Source organism: Trachemys scripta, chromosome 2, assembly GCF_013100865.1.
Source record: "Trachemys scripta elegans isolate TJP31775 chromosome 2, CAS_Tse_1.0, whole genome shotgun sequence".
NCBI lineage: Eukaryota > Metazoa > Chordata > Testudines > Emydidae > Trachemys > Trachemys scripta.
The window spans coordinates 52,685,972-52,699,033 of NC_048299.1; the positions used below are offsets into that span (position 1 = coordinate 52,685,972).

Here is a 13,062-nt window from a genome sequence, read left to right on the forward strand (position 1 = left end):
TCTTCGGTGTGGCATCCGAAGAAGTGAGGTTTTTACTCACGAAAGCTTATGCCCAAATAAATCTCTTAGTCTTTAAGGTGCCACCAGACTCCTTGTTGTTTTTGTAGATACAGACTAACACGGCTACCCCCTGATGCTTTTTCAGGTTTTCTGACACCATTGCTTATCAGGTACTATGCATGAGTACTTCCATGGATGCAAGTTATGACTGCGTGGTGGGAGTGAAAGGGGAGGGGTTATAAAAAGCACCATTCTGTGTCAGATATCTTCACTGATAATTTCCTTTTGTTTCCTGTGTCTGTATTGTCAATTAAGTCATTATCAAAGCTATAAAGACATTACAGTTTATTTCTCTTCTGTTTTTCATTCTGGTGCTTTGGACAGTAACAGATATTTCTTAAGTTTCAGAGGGGTAGCCGTGTTAGTCTGTATCAGCAAAAACTATGAGGAGTCCTTGTGGAACCTTAGAGACTAACAAATTTATTTGGGCATAAGCTTTCATGGGCTATAACCCACTTCAGGCATCTTCCTCAGCAATTCCGCCCCGAACTCCATTTCAGCCCAAGCTCCACTCCTGAGGAAGACTTGGCTTTGCAGTAATGGAAGTGGGGGGCGCAGATGATAAGGGGGCATGACTGGAAAAGTTTGCACACCACTGTTATAGCTTCCACTAAATACTTTACAGTGGATCATGGGATTTCAATACAATCATTGATTTATAGCCATGTCTTACTTTGGGACCATATCGGGGTAGAGCAAGGATCTGGCAGAGGCACCTTCAAGGATGAAATACCAGGGGATATTTTCGGGGCATGTGGGGATTTATTATAACTCACCAGCCTTGGGTTCTGGTTCTTGCAGTGGTTTGGGGTCCTCCTCAGGCTCCTCAGAGGAGTTTCTTCAACTGGGTCTGCTGGGTTGAGATGCAGAATCACATGCTCCTCTTCCTCTGGGTCTGCCAGGGTTTCCTCTTGGAATTCCTCTGAGGTCCCTGCTGCCTCCTCGCCCTGCCCCTCATTGACATCCAGTCATGGATCATGCGTCAATTCAGGCACTGTACACGGATCCCTGGAAAGCACCTGTCCATTCCATCATAGCGTGGACATGTGCTGGGTCCCTTCCTGGACAGATAGTTGGAGTCCCTCTATCTGGTACAGGAGCCTCAGGTGCTTCATATGCTCCTGGCACTGGGATGGAGTCTGGTGAATATCGGCCTCCTCAAGCTTCTTTGTAATCTCCCAATACAGGTGTATGTTCCTGCCACTCTGGGCAAAGTTGTGGAGGACAGTGTACTCTGACCACACATTGATCAGCACCCAGATGTGCTCCAGACACCAGGTGGCAGCTCTTGGAACATGAGCCATGATCACCTCTGCCAATCAACAGAGTTCATGGGAGAACTGATCTGAAAAGTTCAGCATAGGGCGCTGAGAGGGCGGGGACCTCTATACCTTTGGGTAAGAGTCAGGCAGCAAAGGGATCAATGCAGTGCGGTAGTGGCCCAGGAGCGCTATTGATTCCCAGGACCTGGTACACACCTCTTGCCCCCATCCACACTGCACTGTAGAATCCGCATGGGGCCATGCCATAGCGGAGGCATGTACATACCCAGCCCTCTCATGCATGCTAGTTTTCGTGCTGAGTGCTCTCTTTCAGTGCCTCAGACTGAACGATGATGGGGGGAGGGTTATGACAAAACAACGTACATGTAACTGTGTACAGTCACAAAATAGCTTAAGATACTTTGGCAAGTTGTTCAAGACCAAATGTGAGAACAGATTCATAAGGAAATAAGAGATCAATAATATGGCTTTGAAGATGGAAAGGGAATGATGAACACTATTATGAACTGAAGCGTATATCAGAAAGATCAACTGAAATGGGGAAAACAGAATATTTGTGTTTTATTGACTTCCAAAAAGCATTGATGGAATCTACCATTTATGCTATGTTCAACATACTAAGATGTGTGGGTACGAACTCCAAGTAATAAAACAATTATATTGGAATCAGAAGGCAATATAATAGGCAATGAAAATGAAAATCTTGTAGAGATCAAGAGAGGAGTGAGACATGGTTGTATAATGTCACCATTTTTATTCATCATCTATAGTGAATGTTTGATTAAATTAACCGAAGAAACAAGAAGGTATAAAGATGAATGGAAAATGAGAGATTTACAATTCTCTATGGAAATTATACAGTGCTATCGGCTGATTCAGAAGAAGGTCTGATGAAGTTAGTGGAAATTATAAATGTATATGCAAAGAAAGTGCTCTGGAGTTGAATATGGACAAGAAAAAAATTTTAATGGTATGCATGGATCCCGGGAAAACATGCAAGATTCCAGTGAATGACACAGCCATATAGCAAGTTTCATTACAGAAGATGGAAGATCGGCTACTCAAATCAGAACTAGAACTGTAAGAGTGAAAGAGACATTCTGGAAGAATGAACAACTGATGAGAATGGACATAAATCTAAAGACTTAATTCTGACTCTTGAAAACTTACATTTGGTCTGTGTTAAACTATGGCTGTGAAACATGGACTTAAAAACAATCAGTAATAAACTACAATTCTTCAAATTAGGGAGTTATGAAAGAATTCAGAAAATATAATGGATTGACCATGTTATCAACAACAAAGAATTGGAGATGATTAGCAAAGGCTAAAGAGACCTTAAGAAAGGAAAGATTTGCTTTACAGGCACATTTTAAGAGGTTCAGCAGGCAATGCATGTTTATGGGAACTGCTATCAATTTTCCTTTCCAGGTGAATACAAGGCAGAAAGAGAAGATCTTGGATAGATAATGTGGTATCATCATCATGATGAGGTGGATCAGTAAGTTTCAAGCCCTCCTGGCTGGGGGCAAATGTTTTAAAACATAGAGAAAGTGTGACCTAAAGGCTCAGAAACCAGAAGACAAATACAAAGAACCTAATATTGTTAATTTTTATTTAAAAAAACCAACACACCTTATGCTTGGTATATGGTACAGATTTATGTTGGTATAACTACATCGCTCAGCCGTGTGGAAAAACCATACCCCTGAGTGACGCAGTTATATCGACCTAACCCGCAGTGCAATCAGCACTATCTCAATGGGAGGGCTTCCTCCACCTTTCGGGGAGGTAGAGTACCTACATTGATGGGAGAAGCTCTCCCGTCAGCGTAGGGAGCATCTTCACTAAGCGCTACTGCAGCACAGCTGCAGCACGGAGCAGCTGTGCCACTACAGCGCTGTATGTGTAGTCAAGTCCTTAGGAATTTTTAGCTAATCTCATGACTTTTGGAAGGCCTAACTCATGATTTTTGAACACTAGGATTCCTTCATACTTCATTTAACATGATCTAACTATACATGGCTCAGCAAGAGCCATAAAAATCTTCTAAAAATAGCCTAAAATTGCTTCTGTGCCTAAGTATGTCCATCTGTAAAGTCTATTATCCTCGGGAACATGTTGTTATAGGGGTAATCATCTCTTAGAATATACCCAGATTCTGCTTCACTGACCACCTCCCCTGGGAAGTCAACCTGCAAGGCCCAAGACATCTTCCACCACATGGCAGAGGGACAATGCTGGTGTCAGAATGGGTAAGATGTGCCAGCAATTACAAAAGTAATCTGGGAAAATTGCTTTAGATCTAACTGAATATGCCCCGCTTTGTAACTGATAAGTTTTTGAGACCTCTGAATGACTTCTATCACAGAAACAAATTGTGGTTTAGCTTCTCCCATTTCTGTGACCCTTCCTTCAATCCTTTCCCCCCTCTTATTCTCCTCTATTTTCCTCTCCCAATTTTAATCCCTCTATTTATCTCACTCCCAATTCCTTTCTTCTCTTTTGTGCTCCCTCAATTGCATCTCTACTATCTGCTTCTCCAGTTCCCCACCTTGAGTGACATTGCAGCAGCCACTGACTACTGGATGGGTAGTGGGTGTGGCTGGGATGAGTGCCAGGGCAGCTAGGTGTGCTGGTACCGGGGATACCTGTGGTGGATGCTGGAGCAATTGGATGAGTGCTGCATATGCCTGGGGTAGCTGAATGGCTGGGGGGTGAGTGCATGAGATGGCTGCTGGCTGGCTGGGTAATGGGGTGTGGAAAGGGTGGATTGAGAAGTACAGCCCCCAGGGCTGAGTGTTGGAGGAGAGCTTGTTTACAGCTAACAGAGAGTGGAGCACAATGCCTCCTCCTCTTTGCGTAGCCACCTCTGGCCACTGCCTCCTCCTGCCTGGGATCCAGCAACAGGAGGAGCTAGGGAAAAGGCAGAGACTAGCATAGGCATAGACATCTAGCTATGGTGGCACAGAGGTTCCTGGGAGCTGGGAGGAGCAATTACATGCAAATGCCAGCTGCATTCCACAGCTCAGCAGGATGCATGACAATGCAGGTGAAATGAGGGCAGACATGCAAAGGGGCGTGAGTGTCACTGAAACTGCCAAGTTGCTGAACACTTCCCAGGTTATTGCAATCATGTATGCATAACTTAATTCATCTGGCCAGTTTTTGTGTTATTATGAACTAAGCCCTGGATTTATCCCCATTTGCCTCAAAATGCTCAGGAAATGTGTAGATTAATTTGGTACTCTGATAATAACTATAAGTCCTCAATGTCTAAAGCATGAAATCTAACTTCCTCCACATGTGGTGAAGGCTTGGGGAAAGGTACAGGGAGGTTAATGACATTATAGCTGAAAATAAGAGACAACTTTAGACAAAAATGCAAGGTAATGATACAGAAACAAGTTGTTCTTACAGTGAGTTCTGTAATGGAAATCAGTCAACCAGGCTTCAATTTCCCAAAACCACTGAGCTGATATTGGTAAAGGTAATTAACCACTGGAACAGTTTACCAAGGTCATGGTAGATTCTCCATCACTGACAATTTTAAAATCAAGATTGGATTTTTTTAAAATTTATGCTCAAATTCAAAAGGAATTATTTTGGGGAAGTTCCATGTCAGACTAGATGATCACAATGGTCCTTCCTGGCCTTGGAATTTATGATATTATAGCAAAGAGGAGCCATAGGTTTCAAAATCCCTCCAATGGTGGAAGTTGAGCATTTGAGCCAGACTGCAGAGTAGTAGCAGTGCTGCAGGATGAGGAAAGCAACGCATCACTGTAGCATTATCAGTGGTCACAATCTTTATTATGGAAGATATCTTCTTGATCTGTAAGTTCTTTGTTTCTTACTATAGTTTGTACAGTGCCTTGCACAAAGGATCCCCATTTCTGGGTGAAGTCTTTGAGCATTTCTGAAATACCACTACTACTTCATTAGATTAATAATGACACCAATACTAAGAGGATACCAATGTAATATATAACTAAGGGAACATCAAACAAAGCTCTGAAGGGCATGAGTGAAATCCTGGATCCATTGAAGTGCATGGCAAAACTCCATTAGGATTTGACTTCTCCATTTTTTCCTAACATGGAGATTCTTTTGAGAGCAATGAGAATAGTTCCACTCTCAGAACAATGAGAGAATATTCCAAAGGTTATTTACTAAAAAGCACTGAGTTACTGCTATATTCAAAGAAGAAAGGGAGGGATTGTAGAAGTTCAAGCCAACATAAAACATTAAGAAATACAATTAGTGATATAAACTGTTGGAAAAAATAGTTTGAATTAGATAGAAGTCTAGGTTTCTCATTGGTGCCCTAGAATTTAACTTAATTCAAATTTCCCTAAACAGCATATTTTAAATATACGCATCCAAACACAATACAAAGCTATAATGTTATCTCTGTTTATAGAGACAGATGCAATCCACTCAAGTTTCATTTTCATGGTTTACAATATCAGCAGAAAATCACAATAAAAATACCACTTTATAGTGTGGAATTTGGTGTAGTTTATTATCTCTACATAGATTTAATATACTGCATATTAAGTCTGTCAAATAGCGTGTGCACGTCACGTAAGAGCATAATTCCAAATTCATGTGTTTTACTAGCAGCTATGTATATTTTAATTTACAGAGGGTACCCGGGTGTACTAAGCATCTAAAACTTTAGGAAATATATCTAATTTATTTATTAAGTGGTTTAATATGTAGTATACAGCATCTAGCTCAATAGGTGATATTTCATTCAGCAGGTGATGTAAAATATGTAGTTCAACAGTTGCTCCTATAAATCATATTTTTCCAGTGAGCGAGTGATTCATTTTTCTTTAGGTGATTTATCCATGTTGGCATTAACTGTATCAAACTTACAATATAATCAATTCAGTAGATGATATATACACTTTAATAGTAACACACTTTTGATAAAAGTTATCTAGCACAGTATAATGTAGACATAATATTTCTGAATTTTGAAGTGAATGACACCCAGTATTAGTCTTGTCCGTATTCATTTATACTGCAAAGTTACCTTTTCAGGCAGTTACTTAGCAACGGAAAATAAAAGTTAATGAGTTTGGATTTACTCTGAGTATTAAAGCCTTATTGTGAGGGTATTTTGGTAGCCCTGTAATCTAAAGCATTTGTCATGCTAATTCCCTGCCTCAGTGGTAAGGCTACTTGTACCATAATTAATGCACACTAGGCCATGTAACATCAAATAAAAGTATCTTCGCACACTCGGTGATAATTAGCAGCTCTGCTACTCAGTGGCAAGCAAACTTATCTCTGAAAAAAATAGCTTAATCTTCTTATTAGTCTCTGCTGATCTTTGACAACAGAAGTGAGGTATAGGAAATAAAAGGAATAGCTGAAGATGTGCATGCTATAGCTAATGAAAACAACGTAGTGAGATAGTAAAGTAATATACTAAGCACCTCATATTAAAAAATAATTGTTTTATAAACCTTTTTGTAGCCTTCCCCCTGCAATACCGCCGTGTCCACAAAGCTAGCTAGTTTACATTACTTATCTCACAACCAGATGCCTAGATGTGGAAATGAGGAACTGTAGTGAAAGCCAAGAATTTGTGGAGTAGCCTGAAGTAGGATGACTTCACTTAGGGAAGAGGAAGGAAAGTCTGGAGGTCTGTAAAGAAGCCTTGAAAAGAAGACCAGCTGTAAGGCAGGACACAGCTGGATAGGGAATTAGAAAGAGAGTCACAAAGAGCAAACCAGTAGCCCAGGGAAGGAGGTCTCATTAGCCAAACTCATACTGAAACTCTGAAAAATTTGTGATTTGGTTTGGAAGTAGAACTGATGTCTAAAATGGGTCTTATCTTGTAAGAATTAATCCGCACATCTTTACTCTTGCTACCTCCAAAAATAAAACTAAAAGAAAAAAAGCCCTATTACAATCAATATTAAAAAATACTAAAGGACACATTGTATCTCCATCCTGGAGAGAAACCCACAAGAGGGGAAAACTTGCTTAGAAAACTTCAAGGTGAATGTCATGAAATTTCTGACCCAGCAACCCCTCTGGGGGAAGAGTTTGCTGCCACTTGGAGGGGATGTGGACCTCTAACTGCAGAGGCTGTAGTGAAATCTGGAGATCCATGCAGAGACAGACAACCATATTCTTCCTCCCAGGCCAGGGATGCTGGAATGGGGGGGTGGGGGTGGGGGTTGGACAGGGGGCCATGGCCCCATCACTTTTAAAAAGGTCAAGAAAAAACAGAAATACATTGAATGAATCAGCTTCAGGAACAGGGATAGGAACTCCTGCCTCTCCATGGATGTTTTGCTATAAAAGCAAGAGAGGTGATTCAAGACACCTTTTAAACCTATTGCCTGCTAAGAATCAGGCCAAAAAGGAGATTCAGTGTAGCTAACTGAGTTGCAAAACAAAACATACAGCAGCACTGGCTTGCTAAAATACAGTGCTTGTTAAAGAGCATTATTACACAATGCCAAATTCTTTTTCTCTGTGTTTCTCTGTTTCTTCATTTATAAAAAAGGCACACATTTTAAATGGATGCAAGATAGGTTTTTCAAGGCAATTCTGAATCTGACGACTGCTCATACTGCAACTAAATATATCATCAACAAGCAGCAGGAATGCTGTATATAAGCAGGTGAAAAGATATGATTGCAAAAAGTGGTGATAGTTTTAATATCTTCAGTATGGCCAATCAAAAGTCACTTGTGTGTCTGTTACAAATATATGGGTTTTGTTTTGGTTTTAAGTTGGTAGCTTTAAGGCATTTCAGCAGGTTTCTATACCTACAGTGATAGTTATGGAAGGAGAAAGGGTTAAAAAGGGCTCTGAACTGGAATTAAAAGGGAAATGAATATTATACGAGAAGTGGTATAAAAATGAAGCAGAAATATTTTTAAAGGTTGGTAAAACTAGTAGGTGTTTTACTAATGGACCATCTCTAATTTACACCTCAAATCCTAGAAGCATCTAGGCACCTGAGGGATTTTTCAAAAGCACCTATGCTCTTAACTGCAATAGGACCGAGGCACCTAGGAGCTTTTGAAAATCCTCCTAAGTGCCTAAATGCCTTTTAAAATCTGGCCCCAAGTCTATATTTAAGTACCTAATTAATACGAGTATGATTTTCACAGGTGCAGGGCATTTGCAGCGTACTTTCACTTCAATGGGAGTTTTAGATGTTCATCACTTCTGAAAATATCATACCACTCTTATTTAGGCACCTAAATGCAGATTATAATTGCGTGACTTTAGTTACTTACCCACATTGAAAAATTTGGCTTAGGTGTTTTACTCTCAAACCAAACTACCCAAATCTTGACAGCAATCTGGGCTATATATTTTTCCTCCCTGAAATATTGCTAGATCTGTAGTCCTAACATATATAATTGAAAATAATTTGGACCTATTTTCTATGATGTTTCAAAGTTTCTACTAGTCCTATGTTTAAAAAGTGAACTTAAATTAAATTCACAAGTGATTGTCACATTATATTCTTTAGAAGACTGAACAAATGTTTAATATTTCAGAATTAAAATAAATAAAGAAATAAAGAAATAAATAAAGTACTGACTTTTTCCACATTTAGATTCAAATCCTGAAAGCACAGTGACTGGGAGTAGAGATGCTGGATGTTGTTTCTTCTACCATAAAGAGCCCACCAACAGGGCTGTCCCTAGCTATTCTGGGGCCCTACACAGCCCTCCCGCGGGGGTGGGGGGGGAGGGAGTGCAAGCCTCTGTGGGAGGGAGCGGGGGGGCTGTCCCCAGGCCTCCATGGGGGGGGGCTGTCTTGGGGGGCAGGAGGAGCCACCCCCCAGCACTCACCAGCGGCGCGGCTGGGGCCGGGTCTGCACTTCCCGCCGCCAGTGAGTGTAGGCCTGGCCATGCTGCAGAGCTCAGGGGCATGGGCACAGGACTGGGGCGGAGCAGGAGTGAGAAGAGGCAGGAAAGGGGCGAGGTGGAGCCGGGCGGTGGAGCCGGGCGGGGGCCCTGGGGAAGAGCCAGAGCAGGGGCTGGAGCAGCACGCAGCTGTGCCAGGCACCAGGAAATTTGTTTTGCCCAAGTTTCCTGGTGCCCTACGCAGCTGCGTACTTTGCGTATGGGTAAAGACAGGCCTGTCCACCAACAAAGTCAGTGTTCCGTGAATGTTCATACAGTTGCTGCTGAATACACATTAGCTAGAGGAAGACTGGATTTGGTGCATGGAATTCCTGGCCCTCTATTTTTACTAAATTTCATGTGCTATGAAAACATTCTGCTCTGCTGTTTATTCAGGGGCAAAGATGCAATTAATTACCTCTATTCCACAGTGCAACATAGGGTGTGATTTTGCCCTAACTTCACAGAGATATTGCCTTTTACTTTTATCCACAATGAAAAACATTTATGATCTTTCTATAAAATACAGATGGAAGCACTATAATGAATTCTATTCTTCTGCAGAAACATGTGTACAGCTCTCATTAAGTTTAATGGATTCACATATTGGCACAGAGAAGAGAATATGTTTCAGTGTGTTTAGGCTATACCATCTAAAGACACTCATAAGTAATCTGAACACGTCAATCTCATTTGCACACTGACCATAACTGATGATAAAATTGAAAGAGACCTTTTGCATTAGATATCTGTAAAAGGAAGCTGCAGTGTTTTCAGCCTACCTTATCAGTGCTAATATTTTCACTGTAGTTACTCACTGTGATCTGACACCAAACACAATGAAGTCCAGTCAGGCCTTGGTAACATTTTATATTTTTGTGACACTTATCACATTTTGTTGGACAGTTTCCTTCTACCCAGTAGTGGTGCATTACCTATGAAAGAAAAGTGCAGATGTAGGTAGGATTGCCAAATTTAACAGCTACATGTCAAAGTAAATGCTACCACAGGCTTACATCAGTGTTCTTTTTGGACTTCACATATGTTTTGATACAAGAGGCAGGTGCTCTTGAGACGCAGCGTTCATGGACTGTGTACTTGCAAACTGAAAAGAGAAGCATGTTAAGACTGCGTTAATGCTGTTTCTGACTACATTTCTATAAAAAATGACATTAGTAGAACTCGGTTTCATATCTACTACTATTTAATCAATCCAATCAGTCAATAAAAACTCAAAGTAGGCTGTTTTTTCCATCCAATACAAAAGGCCAATTAGTACAGGAAATATTATGCAAGTGAAAAATCCCAGAATGCTCTATCATGGCACAGCAGGAAATGCTTAATTAAATCAGTCCTCACTAAAATTTTTCACAATAATTACCAAACGACAATAATATTAAAGACAAATTGATGACTGCCAAATGGTTTGGTGTCATTTGCTAGTAGGAAGAAATCTATATTTTACAACTATAGGCAAGAGAGCAGCTGGTAAGCATGAAAATAAAAGCCAATGAGTTTATGTTATTCTCTCTATTGATTTATAAATCTTAAATGGTTGATTAGTTCATTTCCAGATAGCTATTGTTGTCATGCATTTCATATAATCATCCAAAGTTCAACTCTTGCTTGCCATAACGCTACTCCTATACAGAGAAGCTTCCTTTGCTAAATCCACTACCATCAGTTTTACATACTTGTCTTTATTGACAAACCTTGTCTATAAAGATCACACTAACTATAAAGGGGGAATATAAAAGTGCCAGTTTATGATGCAAAGCTCCCCTGACTTCAATTATAAAGCTCTACTCTCATATTTCTGTGATGATTGAATAGTTAACAATAGTGCATCACTGTGCGTTGATGAGGAAATAATGCTAGTGCTTATAATGACAGCATTGAATAGATTCAACTATTTAAAGCTAAGGATGAATGTCTGCCTGCATCAGATAAGTCTCATGCTTTTGGCCTTGACAGCAATTAAGCACAAAGCACTTCTAAACACCTTGCTTGCACCTATTACACAGACCCAGTGGGAGGTGCAGCCATTAATCAGACAAACTGCAGGGAGTAACATTGTTGATTGTGCCATGGAGAGATGGTGGGGCCCCCTGCAGTTCTCTAGCTGTTGTTTTTCTCCCCCTACACAATTTAAAAAAAAAAAAGTGCAATCTATAGCAATGCTTCAAAAATATGTGGGAGGGGAATCATTTATTAGGTAGAAGAAATGGAGGAGGGTTTCAGGAAGATATGGAAGTGTAGGAGTGGTTTTGTATGAAAAAACTCAGGCCCCTTCCTACTTGCTTACTTGAAGAAACTGAAAGGAACCCTTAAGTTCCCTACAAAGTGATGATCACTACTGAAAAATGATCAATTCAGTGTCAAGCAACATAGCAAGTAAAGAAAAGAGAAGGCTATCACAGCAAAAAGAGACAGTCATGGTAAATGCAAATGAGGAAGTTTACGAACAGGAGCACTCTTCTTTTCCAAGGAAGTTTTATTTTCTAGACCGGGAAAGTCCTATTTTCATGTTTCAGAGTAGCAGCCGTGTTAGTCTGTATCCGCAAAAAGAAGAACAGGAGTACTTGTGGCACCTTAGAGACTAACAAATTTATTAGAGCATAAGCTTTCATGGACTACAGCCCACTTCTTCGGATGCATACTACTGATATCTACAACAGAACAGAATATACCTGCCATATGCTGGGATGTAGGCGGTCTGACCTCGTGGTCAGAACAGGAGCCATGCCTAGTTGTCAAAAGAGAGTTGGAAGGTGGAACTGGAGTCATGGTCAGGAGACAAGAGTCAAAACAGAAATGGAATTGTGGCCAGGAGACAAGCCAGTGATTGGAGCCAAGAGTCAGAATTCGGAGGAAGGTAGAGGCTAGGGCTGAGGCACAAACAGGAACGGGTTGGCACAAAGACAGGTACAGGAAGCAGATGTGACACAACTGTAGGCGTAGAACATATTGAGCAGCTGATGTACTATTGTTGCTACAAGGCTTAAATGATGTGCTGGCTCTTCTGTCCAACCAGGGAGCACAGTCACATAGTGAGAGCTTATTGGGCCCAATCATGCTCATTGTGTTGCCAGGAGACTGTGTCCAGAGCCAGCTGAGTTCCTGATATTACCTCCCCCAGCTCAAACCCTGAGGGCTCCTGCTAGGGGCCCTCGGCCTTGGCTTGTCAGAATATCTCTGGTGAAATTCTCAGAAGAGAATGGGAGTGTGAACATTTTCTTCTGGCTCCGAGGATTGCTCCTCTGGCCCGGTACCCCTTCCAGTCTATCAGATACTGGAGCTTTCCTCTGACCCATCAGGAATCAAAGACCTGGATTTCTTTGGATGGATTTCATATTCTTTCTGCCCCTGGACTATTACGGGGAGTGAAGGAGCATCTACCCAGTCAGGGAAGGGGTTGTTAACAAACAGCTTGCGGAGGGAAACATGAAAGTGAGTGAATCTTGATGGATTCTGGGATATGAAGCTTAAAGGGCACTGAGTTTATTTTTTCAATGATCTGAAAAGGATCCAAGTATTGGTGGCTAGTTGGACAAATTAACTGCCCTGGCTGCACCTGGAGGAGAAGTCAGGGAGCAGATATTAATTAGATGAGGCTCAGCTGGATGAGAACAGGAGGAGCCTATATAAAGCCCAGGAGCTGAGAGCAGAAAAGGGGACTGCGGAGTAGTCAGCAGTCACGCCCTGGGAAAAGGGAGTTGTTAGATTGCTATTTGTTTAAAATGTTTAGAATAAAGAGGGCTATTTTACTCCAATGAATTTGATTATTTGATGTGGAAACCAATATATACAGGATTCATTTCCTAAAT

At 41.1% G+C, this 13,062-nt stretch overlaps 1 protein-coding gene across 2 annotated transcripts in view; it reads right to left on the reverse strand.

The window, feature by feature from the left end:
• The window catches only part of DGKB (diacylglycerol kinase beta), a 457,353-nt gene that overhangs the window by 327,039 nt on the left and 117,252 nt on the right, over window positions 1-13,062 (reverse strand). For both annotated transcript variants that reach the window (XM_034760549.1, XM_034760547.1), the window contains exons 10-11: window positions 10,252-10,340; window positions 10,054-10,170 (exon numbers count right to left, since the gene is read on the reverse strand). In XM_034760549.1, coding sequence (XP_034616440.1) covers window positions 10,054-10,170; window positions 10,252-10,340 — 206 coding nt within the window. The remainder of the gene's footprint in view (window positions 1-10,053; window positions 10,171-10,251; window positions 10,341-13,062) is intronic.